This window comes from Monodelphis domestica, chromosome 2, assembly GCF_027887165.1.
Source record: "Monodelphis domestica isolate mMonDom1 chromosome 2, mMonDom1.pri, whole genome shotgun sequence".
NCBI lineage: Eukaryota > Metazoa > Chordata > Mammalia > Didelphimorphia > Didelphidae > Monodelphis > Monodelphis domestica.
In genome coordinates this window covers 245,585,704-245,609,400 of record NC_077228.1, presented here as the reverse complement: position 1 = coordinate 245,609,400, position 23,697 = coordinate 245,585,704, and the positions used below count along the sequence as shown (strand labels likewise).

General features: G+C 36.3%; 1 protein-coding gene across 11 annotated transcripts in view; it reads right to left on the bottom strand.

The window, feature by feature from the left end:
* The window catches only part of DNAH9 (dynein axonemal heavy chain 9), a 755,194-nt gene that overhangs the window by 48,468 nt on the left and 683,029 nt on the right, over positions 1-23,697 (bottom strand). For all 11 annotated transcript variants that reach the window (XM_056817453.1, XM_056817454.1, XM_016430769.2 and 8 more), the window contains one exon: positions 2,272-2,463. In XM_056817453.1, the coding sequence (XP_056673431.1) occupies positions 2,272-2,463 (192 nt within the window). The remainder of the gene's footprint in view (positions 1-2,271; positions 2,464-23,697) is intronic.

The following is a 23,697-nucleotide window of genomic DNA, read 5'->3' as shown; positions in this document are numbered from 1 at the left end:
TTTGGCCTTGAGAGCAATTCCTATTTTTCTTGGAAGTTTTTTTTGTTGTCTTCTTATGAGTTTGTGTTCTTTGTCACCAAAATAACTTTCTCTGTTGAGTTTTCCTGTTGCGTGCTCATTTTCTAGCTTTTTAAGTTTCTTTTATCTTAAAAAATGTTAAAGTTGGGCTCCACATCTATGGTGAAAAGAACACAGTTCCAAGTTACAGTTTCTTTGGGCAGCTGCCTTCAGAGCTAGCTCTGGGTATCTGTCTGCTTTCAGTTCTTCCAAGGTGCTATGATGTAAGGAGAGGTGTGTTTAATACTCTTGAGGCCTGTGCTCTGGTCTATGAGTAATCCAAAGCACTCTTTTCGCCTTTGGTTGGAACTATGACCAGTGTCCTCTTCTCTCCTGTTGCTGCAAGCACAGCTATCTGCTAGTGCTTCTCACCACTATGAGCCCTGGTTCTGTGTAGGGGTAATGAGACAAAAGCCTTGCACCTAGAGCCAGCAAAGGGATCCTTGTAATCAATCTCCTTCCAATCCCCCCATACCTTCTGTGGTTGAGAATTCCAGAAGCCTTTGCTATAACTTCAGCTGCACCCAAGGCCTATCCAGTGCACTATATCTGGGTATTGGCTTTCTAAGTTGTTTTCCACTGGAAAATTACTCCACCTTGTCTTTTTGTGGATTCTGCTGTTCCAGATTTTGTTCTAAGGCATTATATAATAATCTTTTTGGAGGGTAATTTGTTGGAGCTCGGATAAGGATCTGTCCCTTCTCTGCTCTGTTGGCTGCACCCTTCATAACATATTTCAATATTGGCTTCCTGTACAAAGTTTGGCATTGAAAAAAAACTTCTCTCAGTTCTGTTAATTTCATTCTTAATTGGGTCATACAATTCTTCTAAGGTTTCTGTGAAATTTTCCTTGTTTTCATTTTTATGATGAAATAATATTACATTAATAAGTAATATTAATTACGTGATTAATTTGTTGTAAATTAATAGTTTATTCAGCCATCACCCAATTTATGAACAGCCACTTTGTTTCCTGTTCTTCACTATGATAAAAACTGCTATTATAAATAGTGTTCTTTTCATTTTTTTTATCTCCTTGGAGGCATGGTAGTATTATTTCTGGTATGTATAGCTTTTAGTAACTTTATGGATATTGTGTCACCCAAGTTGATTTCCACAATGATTGGATCACCTTACAACCTGACATTACTATGTCTATATTCTTGTATCTCCTCTAACAATTTTCCTTTTCCTTTAAAATTTTTTGATTCATCTAATGGATATTTTATTTATGCAAAATAATTTCCATTTTATATAATAAAATTATCCATTTTAATCTCCCTCAATTATCTCTCTTCTTTGTTTTGTCAAAAACCTTAGTCATATCTGTAAAAATATCTCTTCGGTTCTTTAATTTGTCTGTGATATGTCTTTTTGTATAGAATTTCTTTTTGATCTCTTTCTGCTAGAGTTTTTTGGTAATACATATTGATGTTTTGTGTTTTTATTTCATATGCTACTATCCTGTTAAAATTATGGTTTCTATTCATTTTAGTTCAATATCTAAGGTTTTTCTATGTAAATCATATAGCTGTGATCCTTCTTGAAAATGATGCCTTGTTGAAACATTTAATTATATCTTTGTAATTTTCATTACTATCTCAATAAATGGTATAGCCAGAAACATTGATGTCTGTCTAAACCTACGAGTTTGAGATAAAAATGGAATTTTAGGCATTAGAGATTTATCTAGCTTATTTGTAAGCTAGACTGAGGGCCTTCAGAGCTAATTGATTAATTATTGAAAATGATCATACATTGCTATTAATTTATGAAGAAACATCAGAACACAGCTTTTGCCTTAGAAACTATATAGAGAATTGGAAAGGAAATGAATCAGTGGCAGATAGAAAAGCATGATGGTTGGTATGTTGATCCTGAAGAGCTCCTGAGAATTGTTGCTTAGCACTTTATGCCATTATGGTAGCTTTACAACCTGTGAGAGCACTACATACAGTTTAGTGTGAACCCTGTTATATATGGATTGGTTTTTACCAAATTCATACATCTTGCACTCACATCAGAGTCATTGTCCTGAACCCTAAATATCTCTTTTTAGGAAATACTGGGTGATAGCCTTTCATTGACACTGATTCTCCTCTTCATTCAAAGGATGGCACTATTCTTGAGTTGAAATTAAGGAAGGTTCAGACTCCTATCTATAGTTATTTTCACCCTGGTATAAACATCTAGGATCTCATTTATTATCCTTACCTTGGCATTGGCCTCAAGAAAGTTATAGAGCACATTCACTGAGATGGTAAGGTCTCCAGTGTTAAAAGGGTAAGTGCGATTCCAGCCTTGAGGTCCAAATTTGTGCCTTTCTGCTACAACAGCGTGGAAGTAACAAAGTGCAAATAAAATACTCTTAAACTCTGTTTCTCGGGTACACATTTCCAGAGTATTCTGAAAGAAATATAATTGCTTCAGATTTCAAAGAACAAGACTTCAAATTAAGCAGCCTAATGTAATGGGAAGATTCTAGAGGGATTTGGCATTTGAGTACTTAACATTGACTCTCAGCTCTGTTACTCTCTGTAGGAACTTGGGGCAATTTTGTTACCTTTCTGGGCCCATTTCCTCATCTGTAAAAGGAACGCAGCATTAGATCCACAGTGGTAAATCTATGGCATGTATGCAGGAGAGGGCATACAGAGCCCTCTCTGTAGGCATGCCCAACTTTACACATCAGAGTTCCTTACTAGAAAGCCAGAGGGACTTGGGGGAAGCTGCTCCCCTCCCCTCTCCACATGCCTGAGGACATTTTTTAACATGACTCTCCCCTATCTCCAGCAGTCCAATGGGAGTGCTACCTCCTTCCCTTGTCTGTAGGGAAGTGGGTGGCTCACATGCTGCTAGTGTAGCCTGTTAAGTCTGTGGTAAAAGTGATTCCTGTGGTAGGGCTGGAGAGGAGCTAGGTTTGAGGGGAGAACAGCTTACAGTGTGGCACAGAGCTGGAGGGGATGTGAAGATTTCACTTAGCTACCTCCTGATTGTAACAATGGAGATACTTGGTCTAACAGAATCAGGAATGTCTTGGTAACTTTACATTGCTCCACCCTACTTAGTCTAACAAGGTCAGGAATGTCTGCACCCATACGTCACCATAATATCCAGCTGACTTGGGTATTTTATTATTTGGGAAATCCCATAGTGACCAATAATTAAATATAGTTGAGGTCACAACACTAAAATTATCCTTTACAGGGAGCAGAGCTGGAGGGGAGCAGAGCAGTTGAGTGACTCTCCTCTCCCTCTCCAGATACCTGAGTCCCCTGGCCCTCTGCCCAGCAACCCACTGGGAACACTTCCTCCCTCCCCTATCTGTGACAAGGTAGCAGGGGGTGGGGCACAACATTCAGTCTCTAAAAGGTTTGTCATCATTGCACTAGATGATATTAATTTATCTTGTGCTCCAAATATCAGATCCTATTACAGAAGAGAAAAGTTAGCATTTGGGTTAGGAACTGATTATAGTAATAAAAAAATCATACTCACAGGATTTTAAGGTTAAAAAGGTATTTTTATCATAACAAACTGGAGAGGTAAAGTAGTGTAATTATTTAATAACTATTTATTTACCTGTTTTAATGTATGATAAAATTGGGACTTATACAGGCTATATGACTTGGTTAAGCCCCAGTGGGATAAATAAAAGAGACAAGAATACATGTAGAGAGAGATATATCTTATCCCTTATTAGATAGACTAAATGTGACAGCACTGTCTCAAGCTAATATACAGGTTTAATGACATTCCAATGAAAATTCCCTAGGAGTATTTTAGAGAATTTGACAATTTAATAGTGAACTGCACCTTCATGAAAAAAAAGGCAAGAATAAAAAATAATGTGTTCTCTAAAAGTGTTAATGACTTATTGTCAGATTTTAAAACATTTAACAAAATAATAATTGCCAAAATGACATGTGATTATCCTTTTATTGGAGAGGTACTAAGGTATGGAATTTTGCATAAACTAATACTGGCACTGTGTTAATTCTGATGGACTCTTTTTCTTTTTTTTTTAATAAGGGAAGACTTGTTCAGAGGGAGAGAGAATGAGGTGAGAAGAAAAATGAAGAAAAACTAACTTGAATTAATATCTTATAACATATGTGGCCTTACACTCCAAATGTGCTAATATTTTAAAGATAAAGAGTACATATTAAAAAAAAGAAAATGGCATAGGATATTTATCTTATTTGAGAAGGAATGAATAAAATAATAAAAGATAACATATTACAATATATAATTATTAAATAGGCTTTTGAATAATAAATTGTACTAAAATAAATATCAAAAGAAAATTAAAAGTATAGGAAAATATCAGAAAAATAACTGATAATGATTTATTATACAAACTAATTAAAAAATGAATATAAACATAACATCCAGATTCTACTCACTATATTTCTCAAGATTTCTCACTAGGTTGTGAGATTAATAGCCAATTTATATGTTCAGAAATACAAATAGATCAATTTAACATTTTTATCATTGACTTGGATGACAAACATTTGTAGCCAACAAGCACCAGATCTCGTGACAATGTAATCATGGGTAAATTCTGGAGCTAGACCAAAGAACATCCAGGTAGTAAAAGGTGACCAGAGTAAGGGGGCTTGTAGCTTATGAAGGTTTACCCTAAGTCCATAAGAAAATGAGTCTGGAAATAATGAGTGTGGTATAAATGAAAATGAGTTGAGGATAAATAAAATTGAGTGTAATGAAAATAAGGTAGATAGTGATACAAATGAATTAATTCAAAAGATAATCTAATTAGTATAAATAACTGTACAGAGAAAGAGCATTGTAATATAAATTTAATGGGAAATTCCAATAAATGTAAAAATAAGAGAAATTACTGAAGAATATAAACTGAATAATAATGAAATTGTAAATGAGAACAATGATACTAAGATGGAGAATATAAGGACTAATGAGAGTAACATAAAAAGCTGATGATACAGAATCCTGGGAAAGTCATGTAATTCAAGCAGATGTTACCTTGAATGGACAGGAAATGACTGAGTTTTGTACTGATGTTACTGTTCTTGCACCAGTTCTTGAAACCTCCCAACCTCTAAAAAGCACTGATCCCTATATTTCTATAACTTTAGAGGATCAGATCTTTTGGTGGATACTGGAGCCAGTAAATCTGTTTTGCAAATTTCCTAAAGATTGTAAAGCTTTTGGTACTATGGAAGTGATTGGAGCTACTGGAAAACCAGAGAACGGAGCAAAAATACAACCTAGAATGGTAACTTTAGGTCCTTTATCTGTGGAGCATGCATTTCTTTGTATGCAAGAATGCCACATGAACCTTCTTGGTAGGGATTTACTGTTTAAGTTACGAGCAATGATTCAACGTACTGACACTGGGTATATAGCATTACAAGTCTCAGGAGAATCTCTGAAAGCTTTTCCATTGCTGGTCTCACATTCAGTAAGTACAGAGAATGAGTTGGATTCTATCTATCCTATTCCTGAGGATATCTCAGAAGATTTATGGTCAAAGTCTTCCACAGATGTATTGAAATCAGCTACTTGTAAGAGTGAGAACCAAGGAAGGACCAGTTCCTTGTGTTCCTCAATATCCCTTGAGTAAAGAAGCAATAGACGGTATAGGACCTATCATTGAGTCTCTAATCCAACAAGGGATAATAATATCATGCTTCTTGAAGTATAATACACCCATACATCCAATAAAAAAAGCCAAAGCTAGATCAAAATGACAAAATGTTTACCGATTCAGCCAAGATCTGAGAGGTGTAAATGATAACATAATAAAGACACATCCTATAGTACTAAACTCAATTGCTATAGTCTCTTCCAACCCAAGTCAAGCAAGATATTTCACCATGGTAGATTTAGGCTCAGTATTTTTCTTGATACCAATTCACGAGGATTCTCAACAGATCTTTGCTTTTACATAGGAGAAAAATCAAGTGGACATGGACTCATGTCCCACTGGGATTCACCAATAGCCTGAGCAAATACAGATTTTTAACAGAGACCTTAAAACAATAACATTCAAGGAGACTAAAATAGTACATTTTGTTGATGATATCCTCCTAGCATCTCCATCTGCTAAAGTGTGTTTAAGGGATAGTGTAAGAATTGAAATAATATGCTGCCTTGACACAATAGCAATATTCTCTTGAATGAATTATACAAATATGGGCATAAAATCTCTAAGGCAAAACTACAGTTGGTATTGCCTCACATTGAATATCTTGGATTTGTGTTGTCAGAGTGTTCCAGAAGTATTACTCGGAAAAGAATAACTGATATCCAGAAACCAAGAGCACCTAAGACTGAAAAGCAACTCAGAGTTGTTCTTGGAACCACTGGTTTCTGTAAACAATGGATACCTCAGTATGTAATAGTCTCTCGGTAACCAAGGATGACGATTGTCTTTGTGCTCTTTCATCTGTGATGTAGATGAGAGTGCACAGAAAACACTTGTGCATGAAGGAGATTTAAGTGGAAAAGTCGATGAACAAAGACAGTCCCACTCTCGGCGTTGGAAGCCTGGGTCCATTGGCATGAAAAATCTTATACCTGGAGACCTCCTTGGCTGCATTGGATGGCCATGTTGTCTTTTGTGCTCCAACACTTAAGTGCCTTAAGCACTCCACAGTGCTTTGCTAGGTTGCCCTCTCAGCCGTTGAACCTCAGTATAGTGAAATTACTAAATGTTTAACAGATCTAACCAGGAATACAGAACCAGAACCTCTGAAACTCAAACTTGAACATCTGAAAACCTTAAATAAGCTTAAGGAAGCGATTTTATCTGTACCAGCCCTTGAAATCATAGACTATATTAAAACTTTTCAATTGTTTGTGAATGAGACCAAAGGAATTACTTCTCGTGTACTGACACAGAATTTAGGACAAAGTTATATAGTCCAATTAGATACTATAGTTGTCAGCTGCTGCTGGTATAATTCCTTGTCTAAGGGGTGTAGCAGCTGCAGCTGTGTTAGTCCAGAAGTCATTAGATTTAGTTTTGGGATATCTATTGACTGTATATTGTTCATATCAAATAGAAGCACTAATGAGGAAATTTCATACTAAAGCATCTTCTGACTAAAGAATATCCATGTATGAAATTATACTTCCAGGTAGTGAAAACATTGAATTGAGGAGGTGTAGTGTTTTAAATCTGGCTATACTTCTTCCTGATTTGCCAAAGAATGGTGAATGTGTAGAAGTAGTAGATCTAGTGGATATGCCTAGGATGGATTTAAAAGACATTCCAGTTGGAAACCCAGACCTGGTTTTATTCCCGAATGGTTCTTCATATTTGTGTAATGGAATTCGATGTATAGGTGCTACAGTTGTCACAGAATTTTGAGACACTGTGGTATGGATCATTGCCTAGTATCCTTAGTGCTCAAGGTGCAAAGTTGGTCTCTTTGAAGCAAGCATGTTTTCTCTCTGATGGAAAAGCGCAAACATATATATATATATATATATATATATATATATATATATATATATATATATACATATATACACATATATGTGTGTGTGTATATATATATATAGAGAGAGAGAGACTCTTGATATGCTTTTTCAGTTTGTCATGCTACAGGAAAGATCTGGAAACAACAAGGTTTTATTACTGCATTGGGGAAACCAATTGCTCATGTAGAAGTAATAACAGAGTTGTTGTATCCAGAAGCCTAAACAGCTAGCTGTAATCCATTGTAGAAGTCACACTTATGGCAGGGATTCAATATAGTTAGAGTACTAACATTGTTATAATTAGCTATAGATAAGTTAGTTACTAACAAAACATAGGTATTTAGATTTAGTTTAAGTATAGAAATCTAGTTAGAAGAATTTTGAAGGTAGGGATTAAGTAGGATTAAGTAGATAAAAGAAGAAAATTAGGTACTGTCTTGCACTGCATCATATATTACACAACACAAATAACATATGACATCACATATCAAACAAAATTGTAAATATATGTAAATAGTGTATATAATAGGATTCTAAAATTAATTGCATTATAGTGTATGTATATGTAACATGTCTGTGAATATGAAGTGCATGTATGTGCACACATATAGTTTAAATGTATGTATTATAAGTACATACTATACATATGTATAAAATTATGTACACAGTTCACTTATATCTATTGTTACATGTATTTGCATAAGTGAGCTTAATGTTTGGTTTGATTTTCTGTAGCATCCCAAGCATATTCTCATCTATGAAATATAAATGACTGTATGGCGACTGTGTCTCCAAGCATAAGGTTATACCAATGAGGTTTGTGAATGTAACCTTGAACTGGCCATGTGGCCCTTGGCTAAGACAAACTCATTAACATGCTCAGACTCAATTCCCCGGGAAAGCACCACGGTTTGCAATCTACACGCCCAAAGGTGTTCCCTCTACCTTGCCACCCAATCTTAATTGTCTATACTTTGTGATGTGGGTACTATGTCCTCGGGAGTACCGCCCAGGCAGGACAGGAATAAATTCAGAGGCAAACCCATGAACTTCCTCTTGGCCTTTCTCCCTTCCATGGAGCTCCACTGGGCTCCTCAATGACTATGTCTCTCTCTCCTCTTGACCTTCTCCTTCCCTGAGGCTGTAACCGTCTAGGCCTGCATTTCCTATCTTAATCGTACTCATACTCTCCTATCAAAGGGAGTATCATAGGGTTTGCCTGCCCTATTCAAACACTGACTTGTCCGTGTCTTTCATTTCCACCCTGGTTCTCGGTTCCTACCTCTCCTCAGGTCCCATCACAAAGGGGAGCCCCTTCCCTTGTAGGACCCTGCTGGTCAGGGAAGTCCATTAAGGAAAACCCTACATTTTCAGTGTAAAACTTATGCAACTCTGTGTTTATTGTAATTTTAAAAAAGTTTTTTCTCTAAATTTGATGTTAATGTATTACAATAGTAGTAGAATATTCTGTACTAGCTGATAGGAGTAGTCTGATGTTTGCATGGAAGTTATGTTCATCTTTTGTTTTGATGTTATTTGCTTGTTTTGCTTTTGCTTCTGTTTGACATTTGTACTTGTTCATTATTTAATTCCTTTTCCTTTTTTCTTGTTAAATTGCTTAGAATAGATTAGTATTAGTTATATTAAGATAGTTGAGTATAGGTTGTTTTTTATTTTGGGTAGATATGCTAGTTTAGGTAATTGCTAAGTATTTTAGGTTCTGCACAAATGCCAAAATAGTGTTTTTAACATGATTTAGGCTTTGTGCAATGGGGGGGGGGGCTGTATTAAGGAAGAGAAAAGTCTTCATTTTGATTGACAGAGACATGTAACAGAACCACATGGCGCTCTAGGTCAAGATTCTAAGCAAGTAGCTTGGGGGAGGTTTGTCCTAATTGACGACAGTTTTCTTGCTGAAGTAGAAATAATTTGGTTGATAGCTAAAATTTCAACTATAAACGATACCACTGGTCCTTGAAAGACAGCTGTGGAGAGGGATTACTTCAGCCAGACTGCAGGTCAGCTGGACTGGAGAATAAAAGGAAGATTAATTTGCATGACCGGGAGCTGTTATCTTTCCTTTTGGACTTTGGCCCATCATGAACTCAACTTTGTGACATACTATTAATGTGAGACTTAACTTATTTAGCTTAGGATGATAGTCAATAGGTAGCTATTTGTGTTGGGGATAAGATTTATTTCCCTTCTTGTTACCCTTATTCCTATTCCATTTCCCCATTAATAAAGTCAAAATATTTAGATGTTTACTTCTTGTTTCTTCCCCTTCAATATCCCTTGATAACAATATATAGATATAAAGCCCTTACCTTTTGCCTTAGAACCAAGAGTGTTAAGGGTGAGGCAATAGGGCCTTGCCCAGGGCCACACAGCTAAAAGTGTCTGAGTCCAGATTTGAACCTAGGACCTTCCATCTGTAAAGATAATTTTAGGGTTGTGACTTAAATCTAAATTAACTGGTCTCCAGGGAAAAATCTCAAATAAAATATTCAAGTCGTTCTGGAAATTTATGTTAATTTTAATCAATATAGAGGGAAGGATTTTAAGGAGAAAGAGGGAAGATTTCTCCTGCCTGGCCTGTGCCAGGGGGAGTTCTAGATTTCCACCACTAGGTCTCTGAAAAAGATTAGAGGCTTCTAAGAGGATAAAGTTGGAAAGTAAAGGAGAGAAACTCAGCTAGAAACTCACCATCGAAACAGAAAATAGCTGTAACCATGTCAAAATGCCGAAAGCCCAAGTACGCTGCCACCAGCCACCTCTCTGCCACAAAAAGTACTGGAGAGAGAAAGTGATGCAAAATATATAGACCTTTTACTCTTGTGTCTCCTCCTCTGAATTTTCACATCTACCGATCACATCAGAGGCTTTCTCCAGGACTGCCCATTCTTTAGTTCTCATCTTCTTTGACTAGATTATATCTTTTGAGTTGCTTAACACTTCTTTGTTAAGTTCACCTTTTGTTAGTTACTTAACCTTTTTGTGATTAATTTACCTATTATAGTTACTTAACACCTTTTTGTAGTAAGATCTAAAAACAGACTTACCTTAAAGATCTAGCATCACTATAATGTAAGAACTAAGTACCGTCATTGTTCAATCAGGAGCTTACAATTTTATCTTCACCATAAAGTAAGATATAAGTAGGGTGTAGTAATCTAAATTTCACGCATCTCTAGGCCTGGCTCTCAACGCACTGAGCTACTCAGATTTCCCTCCCTATAGCTAACATATTAGATGACAGTTTCTCCATGATGGCCTAGAATATTGGGCCAAATCTAATAAAACAAAATTTTTAAAGGGTAAATATATAAATACTGTTGGGTTAAATAACTGATTTCATAACATTGGAAAAGGCATAGCTAGATTACTGTTCATTTGGAAAAAAAAAAAACCCTGGAATTTTTAGTGGTCTACAAGTTTGATATGTGGTAACAATGTAATGTTACAAGCTTCCCCCAAAGTGATTCTGGACTATATTAAGAAGTGTTGTATTCATCTATTCTGAATATATTACATATGTATCTAGTAGTTGAGATATTAATTACCCAATCAGTTTTCTTTGTGCATTCACTGCTTAATGCAGGTTCTGGCACATATTAAGTTTTTTTTTTTAATGTTTACTGACTGATTTACTCTTGCAAAGTCCCTTTGTACTCTATCCCAATCAGACTACATCTTGAATAATGTGTTCAATTCTGGATATTAAATTTTACTAAGAACATGCATAAGATAAGGAAACCTAAAGAAATAGGTGACTAGTATATTGAAAAAACTTCCTCTATATTACTTCGTTTGGTTATCTCATCAGCTTCCATGAATTTAATTACAATCTCTATGCTAATGATTCTCAACTTTATTCTATCCTGCCCTAATCTCTCTGCTTTCCTCCAATCTCACATCTCTAACTCCATTTCAGATATCTAAAACTGCATGTTCAGTAAACATCTAACATCTAACATCTAAAGATGTTCAGTAGATATCTTCAATATAATTCAGTAGGGCCTTGTTTTATGTTGATTAATAGGTTTAAAGTCCCTTTGTATAAGTTGGAAATCACACATAATAGTGAACCCCATTATTCTATAAGTATTTCTTATATGAATATACCTAGATACTTTATGACTTCTCTTAGACTTATCAGAGATACCTGTATCATTACTTGTTCTTTGGGGACATTATTGATGCCTAAATAAGTGTTACTGAAAGAAAGAAAACCACTGCTCTGATGCGGACATGACTTGTTGAAAATAAAAACTCTGTCCTTTCAAAACCTATGGATGCAGCCAAAGCAGTACTCAGGGGGAAATTTATAGCCTTGAGTTCATATATTAACAAATTAAGAAGGAGAGAGGTCAATGAATTGGGCATGAAAATTAAAAAATTAGAAAGCGAACAAATTAAAAAGCCTCAGATGAAGACTAAATTAGAGATCCTAAAACTCAAAGGAGAAATTAATAAAACTGAAAGTCAAAGAACTATTGATTTAATAAAAAAAGACTAGAAGCTGGTACTTTGAAAAAAACAAGTAAAATAGACAAAGTACTAGTCAGTCAATGAAAAAAAGGAAAGAAATAAACCAAATTGACAGTATCCAAGATGAAAAAGGAGACCTCACCTCTAATGAAGAGGAAATTAAGGTAATCATTACAAACTACTATGCCCAATTATATGGCAACAAATATGGCAATCTAGGTGATATGGATGAATATTTACAAAAATATAAATTGCTTAGACTAAAAGAGGAAGAAATAAATTACCTTAACAACCCTATATTAGAAAAAGAAATTGAACAAGCCATCAAAGAACTCCCTAAGAAAAAATCCTGAGGTCCAGATGGATTCACAAATGAATTCTATCAAACATTGGAAGAACAACTAACCCTAATATTAAACAAACTATTTGACAGAATAAGCCAAGAAGGAGTTCTACCAAATTTATTTTACGACACAAACATGGTACAGATCCCACAGCCAGGCACGTCAAAAACAGAGAAAGAAAACTATAGACCAATCTCCCTAATGAATATAGATGCAAAAATCTTAAATAGGATAGTAGCAAAAAGACTCCACAGAGAGATGCAAATCAAAACAACTCTGAGGTATCACCTCACACCTAGCAGATTGGCTAACATAACAGCTATGGAAAGTAATGAATGCTGGAGGGGATGTGGCAAAGTAGGGACACGAATTCACTGCTGGTGGAGTTGTGAATTGATCCAATCATTCTGGAGGGCAATTTGGAACTATGCCCAAAGGGTGATAAAAGACTGTCTTCCCTTTGATCCAGCCATAGCACTGCTGGGTTTGTACCCCAAAGAGATAATAAGGAAAAAGACTTGTTCAAGAATATTCATAGCTGCACTCTTTGTGGTGGCCAAAAATGAGGGGATGCCCTTCAATTGGGGAATGACTGAACAAATTGTGTTATATGTTGGTGTTGGAATACTATTGTGCTAAAAGGAATAATAAAGTGGAGTAATCCCATGAAGACTGGAACAACCTCCAGGAAGTTATGCAGAGCGAAAGGAGCAGAACCAGGAAAACATTGTACACATAGCCTGATACACTGTGGTACAATCGAAGGTAATGGACTTCTCCTTTAGGGACAATGCAATGTCCCTGAACAATCTGCAGGGATCTAAAAAACACTACCCTCAAGCAGAGGACAAATGGTGGGAGTAAAAACACTGAGGAAAAGCAACTGCTTGACTACAGGGGTGAAGGGATATGACTGAGGAGAGACTCTAAATGAACACTCTAATGCAAATACCAACAACATGGAAATGGGTTCAAATCAAGGACACATGTGATACCCAGTGGAATCATGTGTCTGCTATGGGAGAGGTGGTGGGAGCGGGGGGAGGAAAAGAAAATGATATTTGTTTCCAATGAATAATGTTTGGAAATGACCAAATAAAATAATGTTAAAAAAAGACAGAGAAACAAGAAAAAATAAAATAAAAACTCTGAACAATAAATGATGCAGGAGGGTTTAATGCTAGTCCTGGCATTAGGAGGACATGGGTTCAAATTTAGTATCAGTTACCTTCCTAGCAATGTGGTCCTAGGAAAGTAATTTTATCCTGTTTGCCTGGCCCTTGCCTTTTGTCTTGGAATTATTAATATGGTAGAAATAAAGAGTTAAACAAAGACTCATGTGGGACTAATGTTTGGCTCAAAACTATATAATGACAGATGAATGCTTCTTAGATTGAGAATGAGCATGATTGCGTGAAATATGTGTAATTAAATTTTTTATTTTAAATACTTTTCCAGTCACATAGACATCAATTTGTGTATTTTGAGGATGCATAAAATGAGGTTCTGTTGTATATCCAGAGAACTCTTTTTCTTTCTCTCCAAATCTCACCCCATTTTTAGAATACTGTGTATGAATAAAATAACACTGCTCATGCAGCTGAAAGGTTCAAAATGCAGTTCAAAAAGTGATTTGGTTACAGAAGAGAGAGTGACAAAGTAAACAACATTATGTTCCAAAAAAGAGAAGAAAACCGTAATTAATATTCATAGGAAATTAAATAATAAATAGAAAGTAAGACAACTTCATCTGAATAAAAAAAACTGGATAACACTATTAAGGCATGTCAGGACAGTTCAACCACTCTTACATACTTGCTCTGTGTCTTTAAGTAAGCCATTTGATTCTCTTTTTAAAAAATTTTATTTAGTCAATTTCAAACATTCTTCCTTGGATACAAAAATTATATTCTATTCCTCCCTCCCCTTTCCCCTACTCTTCCTGTAGCCAACATGTAATTCCACTGGGTATTATATGTGTTGTTGATCAGAACCTTTCCTTTTTTTATTAGATTGACCAGTGTTTTGTCTATCTTTTTTTTTTCAAAACACCAGCTTCTAGTCTTATTTATTAGTTCAATAGTTCTTTCACTTTTGATTTTATTAATTTCTCCCTTAATTTTTAGGATCTCTAATTTAGTTTTCTTCTGGGGGGTTTTGATTTCTTCACTTTCAAGTTTTTTTGATTTGCATGTCCAATTCATTGACCTCTGCCCTCTATAATTTGTTAATATATGAACTCAAGGATATACATTTTTCCCTGAGTACTGCTTTGGCTGAATCCCATAGATTTTGAAAGGATGTCTCATCATTGTCATTTTCTTCATTGAAAGTATTAATTGTTTCTATGATTTGTTCTCTAACTAACCAATTTTGGAGAATCATATTATTTAATTTCCAATTAATTTTTGATTTGGCTCTCCACGTACTATTAATGAACATTATTTTTATTGCCTTATGATCTGAACAGGTTGCATTTATTATTTCTGCTTTTTTACATTTGTTTGCCATATTTTTAATGACTTAGTACATGATTAATCTTTGCGAATGTACCATGTGCTGCTGAAAAGAAGGCGTATTCCTTTTTGTCCCTTTTTATTTTTCTCCATATATCTATTAATTCTAATTTTTCTAAGATTTCATTCACATCTTTTACCTCTTATTTTTTTTATTTAATGTATCTAAATTTGATAGTGGTAGGTTCAGGTCTCCCACTATTATAGTTTTACTATTTCCTCCTTCAATTCCACTAGTTTCTCCTTTAGAAATGTGCATGCTATAGAATTTGGTACATACATGTTCATTGCTGATATTTCCTCATTGTCCACACTCCCTTTTATCAGGATGTATTTACCTTCCCTTTCTTTTTTAATCAGATCTATTTTTACTTTGGCTTTGTCATATATCATGATTGCAACTCCTGCCTTCTTTCTGTCAGTTGAGGCCCAATAGCTTTTACTACAACCTTTGATTCTAAACTTGTGAGTATCTACCCACCTCAGGTGTGTTTCTTGTAGACAATACATGATAGGATTTTTTATTCTAATCCACTCTCCATTTTTTTTTTTTATGGATGAGTTTATCCCATTCATATTCAAAGTTATGATCGTCACTTGTGTATGCCCTAGCCATTTGGTATCCTGCACTATTTCTGTCCTTTCTTCTTTTTCTATATCCTTTTAAAGCAATGGTTTATTTCTAAGCAATCCCCCTAATCTCCTCCCTTGATAGGCTTTCCTTTCTGGCCCTTCCCTTTTTGTTCCCTTCTTGTTTTTTTAGGGTCTGTTAAGTTCTCTCTCTCCTCTCTTTCCCTCACTTTTTGTACTCCCCTCCATATCCCCCTTATTTTTCCCTTTTCACTTTCCCTGTGGGATAAGACAGAATTCAAGACCCCAATGGATCTCAGAATTGATATCACTGAGAGTAAGGTTTAAGTATTACCATTAGCACTCTCTTCCTCTCCTTCTTCAAGAGTATTCTTCTCCTCCCCTTCCCATGTGTATCTTTGTGTGATAAAGATTATCCTATTTATTTTATTTCAAGTATCTCTTGGTGCCATCTTCGATTCCCTCCTCCATTTTTCTTTTTTTATATCATCTTATATCACTTATTATCCCAATCTCTTCCTGTGAATAATTCTTCTAATTACTATAATAGTGAATACAATTTTTAAGTGTTACAAATAACATTTCCTCATATATTAATATTATATACACATATATATCTAATTTGATATAATTTTAGCCCTTAAAGAAGAATGTTTGAATAAAAAAACATTTTCCCCCTTTCCCTTCTCTTTCTTCTTTAGCTTTTCATGTTTCTCTTGATTTTTGTGTTTGAATATCAAACTTTTGACTTAGTTCTGGTCTTTTCTTTACAAACCACTTGGGAATCTTCTATTTTGTTAAATGCCCATACTTTCCCCTGGAAGTGTATAATCAGTTTTTTTTTAAACCCTTACCTTCCGTCTTGGAGTCAATACTGTGTATTAGCTCCAAGGCAGAAGAGTGGTAAGGGCTAGGCAATGGGGGTTAAGTGACTTGCCCAGGGTCACACAGCTGAGAAGTGTCTGAGGTCAGATTTGAACCTAGGACCTCCCATCTCTAGGCCTGGCTCTCATTCCACTGAGCTACCCAGCTGCCCCCTATAGTCAGTTCTGATGGATAGGTGATCCTTGGTTGAAGACCTCTTGCCTTTCTGAATACCATGTTCCAAGCTTTGTGGTCCTTTAGTGTGGAAGCTGCCAGGTCTTGAGTGATCCTGATTGGTGCTCCTTGGTATCTTAATTGTCTCTTTATTTTTACTTCTTGTAGAATTTTTCTCCTTAGCTTGAAAACTCTGGAATTTGGCAATTACATTCCTGATAGTTGTCTTTTGGGGATTTAGTGTAGAAGTTGTTCTATGAACTCTTTCAATGTCTACTTTGCCCCTTTGTTCAAGAACATCAGGGCAGTTGTCTTGTAAGATTTCTTGTAGTATGATGTCAAGATTTCTGTTTATTTCTGGCTTTTCAGGTAGACCAGTGATTCTCAAATTGTCTCTCCTTTCTCTGTTTTCCTGATATTTCATCTCATAAGTGAGATATTTAGTGTTTTCTTGTATTTTGTCAGTCTTTTGACTCTGTTTTATTAATTCTTGCTGTGTTTTAGGATCGTTATCTTCCAGTTGCCTAATTCTGGTCTTTAAGGATGGATTTTCTGCTATAATATTTTGATTTTCCTTTTTGGTTTGGTCTATCCTGCTTTCCATGGCTTCCAGCTGTTTCTCCAATTGGGAGCTCTTGTCCTTTACACTGTAACTGTTATTTTCACTTTGAATTATTTCCCACTTTTCTTGCCAGAAGGGGTCCATCTTTTTGATAACCTCCAATTTAAATTCTTCCAGAGCTTTGGACAATTTCCATTTTGGGGGGAAGGTTTTGGGTTTATTTGAATTTCCTCCTATATTTCTTCTGTAGCCTGGGTTTTTCCTCCATAAAAATTTTCCAGAGTCAACACCTTCTTCTTGTTTTTCTTGGAGGGAGGTTGTTGATCCTGGGCAAAATTTGCTATCACTGTGGAGGTTTTTCCTTCTCTGTTTAGTCAGAAATCTGAGTGATAAGGGTAGGCTCTCTGTGTATGGAAATGAGGAGCAAGGATTTTGCTTGAGGCAAGCTCTCAAATATCCACAGCTTCTGCTGTTTGCTGCCCTTCTCTGTGCTATTTTCCCGTGAGCACCCAGAGTCTGTGCTCTTCAGTCTGATGGGGTTTCAGGTGTAGCTGCTATCAGTGGAAGGTCTTTGGTGGTCTTAGTCAGCTCTCAAAGACCTTACCCCTTACTCACTATAGATGTGCCCCTCGCTCACTGATTCTGGTGCACGCTGACTCTGACTCTGGCTCCTTAGATGGGGTTGGGAAGGGTAGATCAGCTCAAGGTTTAAGTAGGAACATTTCAATGTCGGGTTTTTCCAGGGGAGTGTCTTTTAAATCATTTCTTGGTTTTTCTAATGATATTGTTTCCTGGCAATTATGTATTGGTTCCCCTTCAAAAGGCAGATCTGCAATCAAGGATGCCAGATTCAATGGTTGGCAACATTTTAAAGTGATATTTTTATTGCTTAGTAACACAATTTCATATTAAGAAAGTCTTTGCAGTGTGCAAGCTTATAAATGACATTTCTTCAATATGGACTCTAGTTTCATCAATGAATTGTTGTTTTTCCCTTTTTGAAAATGATTCTGAGAGAAGAATTTCAGTGTCCCGGAAATCTGGATCATAAAGTGTAATTGCTCTTTTAAATTCTTTCAAACATCTCACTGGTTCTGAAAACCAAGAAGGCATCCATTTTTTCAGACTTTCAAGGTCAGTTGTTGTAAATGGTTTATGTGTTTTATATCTGGTTGTAGTCTTGTTTGATCTCTTAGTGGCAATATTGGTATTCCCCCTTCAGCCCCATTTGTATTTTCTTGCTTAACTACATTGTTATTTTTAGGTATGTCATGTTGTGTGTTAATATATTTGCCACTTTGTTTCTCCTCATTCAGTTGCTTAATCACTTGCTTTAGTTGTGTCATCCTCTCCCTCAAGGCTAAAATCATCATGACCATTTCATTGTCCTTTGCTTTTTTTCCCATAAATTAGATGCACACCTTTTTTAGGGCATAGTATAATTGGATTAAGAAGAACAATGCTCCAGTATATATGGGAATGAATGAAATCAAGCGATTTACACTTATATTCAGCCATTGCAAATTTTCATAGATCTTAAGCAGAAAATAAATATAATCTGGAATCTTGACAAAAATTAAGTTGTAAAACATATAAAAGAAATGTCCAATCCAGCCTAGATAACCCATGGCAAGTAATAGTTTCTTTGCCATCTTGTATCTTGAAAAGCTTTTTGCAACAGAAAAAACAGCCCTTTAAGAGTTGCCTCCTCCCTTCAAAAGGAGTGGTTTCTTTTGGCTGTGGTGTTACTAGGCAGATTAGTTGCATTCAACACTGCTCTCAAAATGGCTGCTTTCCACAGTCACACAGGATTTTGAAATATATGTAGGCCCAATTTCTCTGCAACTTCTCTGACACCTCCAACTGCCTTCTTTTTTCCCAAATTCTTGACAAAATAGGTTGGAACACCTAGCTGGCTCTGCCAAAAACCGTAATATTTTAAGAAAAGAATGGGTGGATATGAAGAACAGGTGATATGGAAGGTTTGTAGCAGGGAATGGAGGTGTTAAAGGGAGAGAAGGAATATAGTTGCCAGTGAGGCAAAGGAGAGAGATGCCGCTTGCAGAGAGGCTATTTTTTAACAAAATGGGGTGTCCAAGAAATGAGCCACTTATGATAGCTGGAGGGGATGTCTTCTCTATGGATTGATGCTAAAGATGCCCCAGAGCAGGTAAACACGGACCCTCCTGAGGGACAAGTCTCTCCCCAGACTTTGATCACCTAGCAGGGGTACAATAAGGACTGTTTGTAGTTGAATGACTAACCTGAGATTCAGCTCCCTCTATGCCCCCATAAAAGATATTCCACTTATCTGACTGAGAGATTCAAATAAGATAAATTTTAATAACCAGTTTGGATTGGAGAGCTATCAGGAAAAAGGGAAGAGGGATGTCCCTAAATAAGGTTGTAATCTTTCTTGGCTTTGGAGCTGAGGCCAGGCCTCACAGGCTGGAAGAGAGTTTCTCTTATTCCTGTCTACACTATATCTGTGCTAGCTTTCTTAATTTCAAAGTCTTAGCAGTAGACAGCAAGCAACAAGAAAAGTTCTGAATTTCAGAGCTGATTGGGCCTGTCTCTTCAGTCTGAAGAAAATTGAGGCACTTCTGTCTAGAGACTGGGAAGAAAAGCTCCTCCTACTTCCCATGCCAGGCAGAAAGTGCTAGTCACAAGACTAACTGCCACTCCCAGTTTCCCCTTCCTCCACCAACTGTCATTCTTGTCAATTTCTACTCTCTCTGATATTCCCACTGTTGCTTGTTCCAACACAGTGGCAGAAAGTACAGAACTTGTTTTAGTTTCCTTTCCACAAGGTCAATCTTACCCATAGTTTTCTTCCAGGAATGTTCTACAGATTTTTGTAGTCTGAGTCAGTAAGGGAAATCAGGAATCTCACAAGAAAACTTCTTTTTTTCCATTTAAACATTATTTTATTTGGTCATTTCCAAACATTATTCATTGGAAACAAAGATCATTTTCTTTTCATGCCCCCCAACCCCCTTCCCACCACCTCTCCCATAGCCAACACACGATTACACTGGGTATCACATGTGTTCTTGGTTCGAACCCATTTCCATGTTGTTGGTATTTGCATTAGAGTGTTCATTTAGAGTCTCTCCTCAGTCGTATCCCCTTCCCCCCTGTAGTCAAGCAGTTGCTTTTCCTTGGTGTTTTTACTCCCACCATTTGTCCTCTGCTTGAGGGTAGTGTTTTTTAGATCCCTGCAGATTGTTCAGGGACATTGCATTGTCGCTAATGGAGAAGTCCATTACCTTCGATTGTACCACAGTGTATCAGGCTATGTGTACAATGTTTTCCTGGTTCTGCTCCTTTCGCTCTGCATAACTTCCTGGGGGTTGTTCCAGTCTCCATGAATTCCTCTACTTTATTATTCTTTTTAGCACAATAGTATTCCATCGCCAACATATACCACAATTTGTTCAGCCACTCCTCAATTGAAGGGCATCCCCTCATTTTCCAATTTTTGGCCACCACAAAGAGTGCAGCTATGAATATTCTTGAACAAGTCTTTTTCCTTATTGTCTCTTTGGGGTACAAACCCAGCAGTGCTATAGCTGGATCAAAGGGCAGACAGTCCTTTGGGGGACGTCCTCTGGCTTACACACCTTTTGAACATCTACAGATAGATTTCATAACGATGCCAAAGGCTGGACATTATAAATTTTGTCTAGTAATTGTAGATCAACTAACCAGATGGCTGGAAGCATTTCCTACAACCCGAGCCACAGCAGATTTTGTTGCAAAGATACTTTTAAAAGAAATTATTCCTCGTTTTGGCCTACCAGCACATATTGACTCCGATAGAAGGAGTCATTTTACTGATTCTGTCTTAAATCATATATATTCTTGTTTGAGGATAACTCCAAAATTCCATGTTCCATATCACCCCCAGAGCTCAGGCCAAGTGGAGAGGATGAATAAAGAACTTAAGACTATGATTGGCAAATTATGCACTGAGACCCATTTAAAATGGCCTGAAATTCTCCCTCTGGCCCTATTTTATCTTAGAAGCAGGCCTAGAGGAGACTTACATATTTCACCATTTGAGATGCTTTTTGGACATCCGCCTATACAGGCTAAGCCTTTCTCCCCGGCTTATACATCGCTATTAGGGGGAGATATTACTATTGCTTCCTATATACAGGAGTTACAGCACAAACTACGTGAACTTCATGAATCCGGAGCTGCAGTACAAGCCGGACCATTAGACTTTTCTCTGCATTACCTGAACCCAGGAGATAAAGTTTATATCAAGAATTTCAAGTGAACTGGAGCAACTCAACCTTCATGGGAAGGACCATTCCAAATATTATTAACTACTCCAACATCTATAAAGATTGGAGAAAGAGACTCTTGGATTCACTGCTCACATGTGAAGAAAGCATCTTCTGCTGAGACTGATTGACTCTATCCTATCATATGAATTGTGACTATCTTATCATATGAATTGGAGATAATAATCCATAGACAAATGGATGCTGTTTTTTTTCAAGAATATATTGAATTACTGATTTTTTCTTATTTCTTTTCTTTTATTTTTTGATCAGAATATTTGATTTTTTTCTCATTTTTTGTACTGAAGGTACACATAATTAATATTAATATTATTTTCCCTGCAGTAATATAAGTTAATATATATACTCTTGCTATAATATCAATATATGCCTAAAAGCTTTAAACTATGGGAACCTGCCATTTATTGATAAAATATTATAGGACTGTGATTAATGTTTGTGTCTGATTCCAGGAAAAGGGATAAAAACAAGGAGCACAGACAAAACCTGAATAGTGCCAATAGAGCACACAAGAAATATTAAAGTGAGACTCGAGGTTGCAACGCTTAACTTATGTTTAAGTCGTAGGACTTCCTTGTATCTACACTCTTTTTGAAGTACTCAAACAAGTACAAAGCTTGACTATCATGCTGGCTCCCTATATCCCTGAGGAAAAAATTGGACAAGGGAATGACATTTCCCCATCAAAATAGAATTCTAATTCTTTTCTTCTTATATTATGGCAACTTCCTGTAGTCTTGGCTACAAATGGCTAAGTGAAATATTACTGCATTCTGTCCTACATACTTGTGGGATAGAAATTACTTTAAACTGGACCTATACAAGGTCTATTTTGAATTTTTCTTATGTTTTTGATTATTTTTCTATTCTTTTGATAATTGACACATACACCCCCATAACTGAACATTGCATTCTGAGCTAAACTTGATATTTTTTTTAAATACTTACTTCAGGGGGGATTGTATTTTAATTTAAAATCTAAGAATTTTTGAATTTTTTTTTTGTTTGAGATTGTATTTTTATAAAAATCCAAGAATTTTGTTTAAGATTTTACTTTTATAAAAAAATTCAAAGATTTTGATTCTGTTTGAGAAAAGATATTCAAGAAAGAAGCTTGAAACTTTTATATCCAGAGAATGAACTGTTGCAGAAAGATGCCGAAAACCTACACTTCATCAAGAAGATCAAGAATGAACTTTGGATGTGATTGATTGGACTGAACTTTTGATTGAACATTTATTGTAACTGTACACATTTATGCCAAAAGGGACTGCCCCTAATTTGGCTTTCTGTCAATGCGCCTAGCAAACATTGGTTTTGCTTTCTTTTCTTTTCTATTTCCTTTCTCACTATTCTAATTTCTCTTAGAAAATTGAATATTGTGTATATCTTTAGTTAGAAGTGAATTTAGAACTACAAAATGATTATGTTAAATGATCAATGGGGAGACTAGTCTCCCAATGATCATCAGGGGGGATTGTAAACCTTAAAATTTCTTAGACTTATAAATGTTGGAAATTTCACCATTGGGAAATTTCATACTTGGAAAATTTCTTACTGATAGTGTATTGGAATGTGAACCCCATTGGCATGGGAGGTTCCTTCTCCCTTCTTAAGATTACTTTAGGACAGAAACCTTTTGCTGAACAATGGAAAGGGCTTTGACCTATGCTTAAGCACAGAACAGGAATTTCTTTGAGTCATGATTGATTTTAGAATTGATACAATAGAGATACTTGAAATGACAGAATCAGGTATTGGAAAATACAATTTCCACCCCACTCAGTCCTAACAGGATTTAGGAAGGGCTGCAGCATAGATCAAAATTTAATTATTTGAGAATATGACCTCCAACAGACATGTGCAAAGCCACAGACCTCTGGGCGGTCCTGGGTTAAGCTAGAGCCACCATTGGCACAGGGAAATTGATGGACAGTGATTGGTAGATGTGAGAACTGAGGGGAGGGAACTTGGATGGTTTCCTTAAAGAGAGAGGGGTCTGAGGACTGAGGGTGGTTGGAGAGTTTTGGCTTTGAGTGGTTGAAGAGGTGCTCTGAGAAGCTTGCTCTGAAGGAAGTTGAAGGTGGGGGCCTCTGAGACTTTTTCTCCATTTTGGTCACATGAGTAATAGGGACTGATCTCTTTTCCTTTGCCCCAGCTATCTAAGGGCTTGGGCCCTTTGGCCCAGCCTAAACAGAAGGGGTATTTAAGCCCTATTCCCTTCTCTCCCCTGTCTCTCTCCCTCTCTCTCTCTATCTCTAATTCCTTTCTTCCTCCTGTCTGTAATTAAACTCTATAAAAGGTTGACGGCT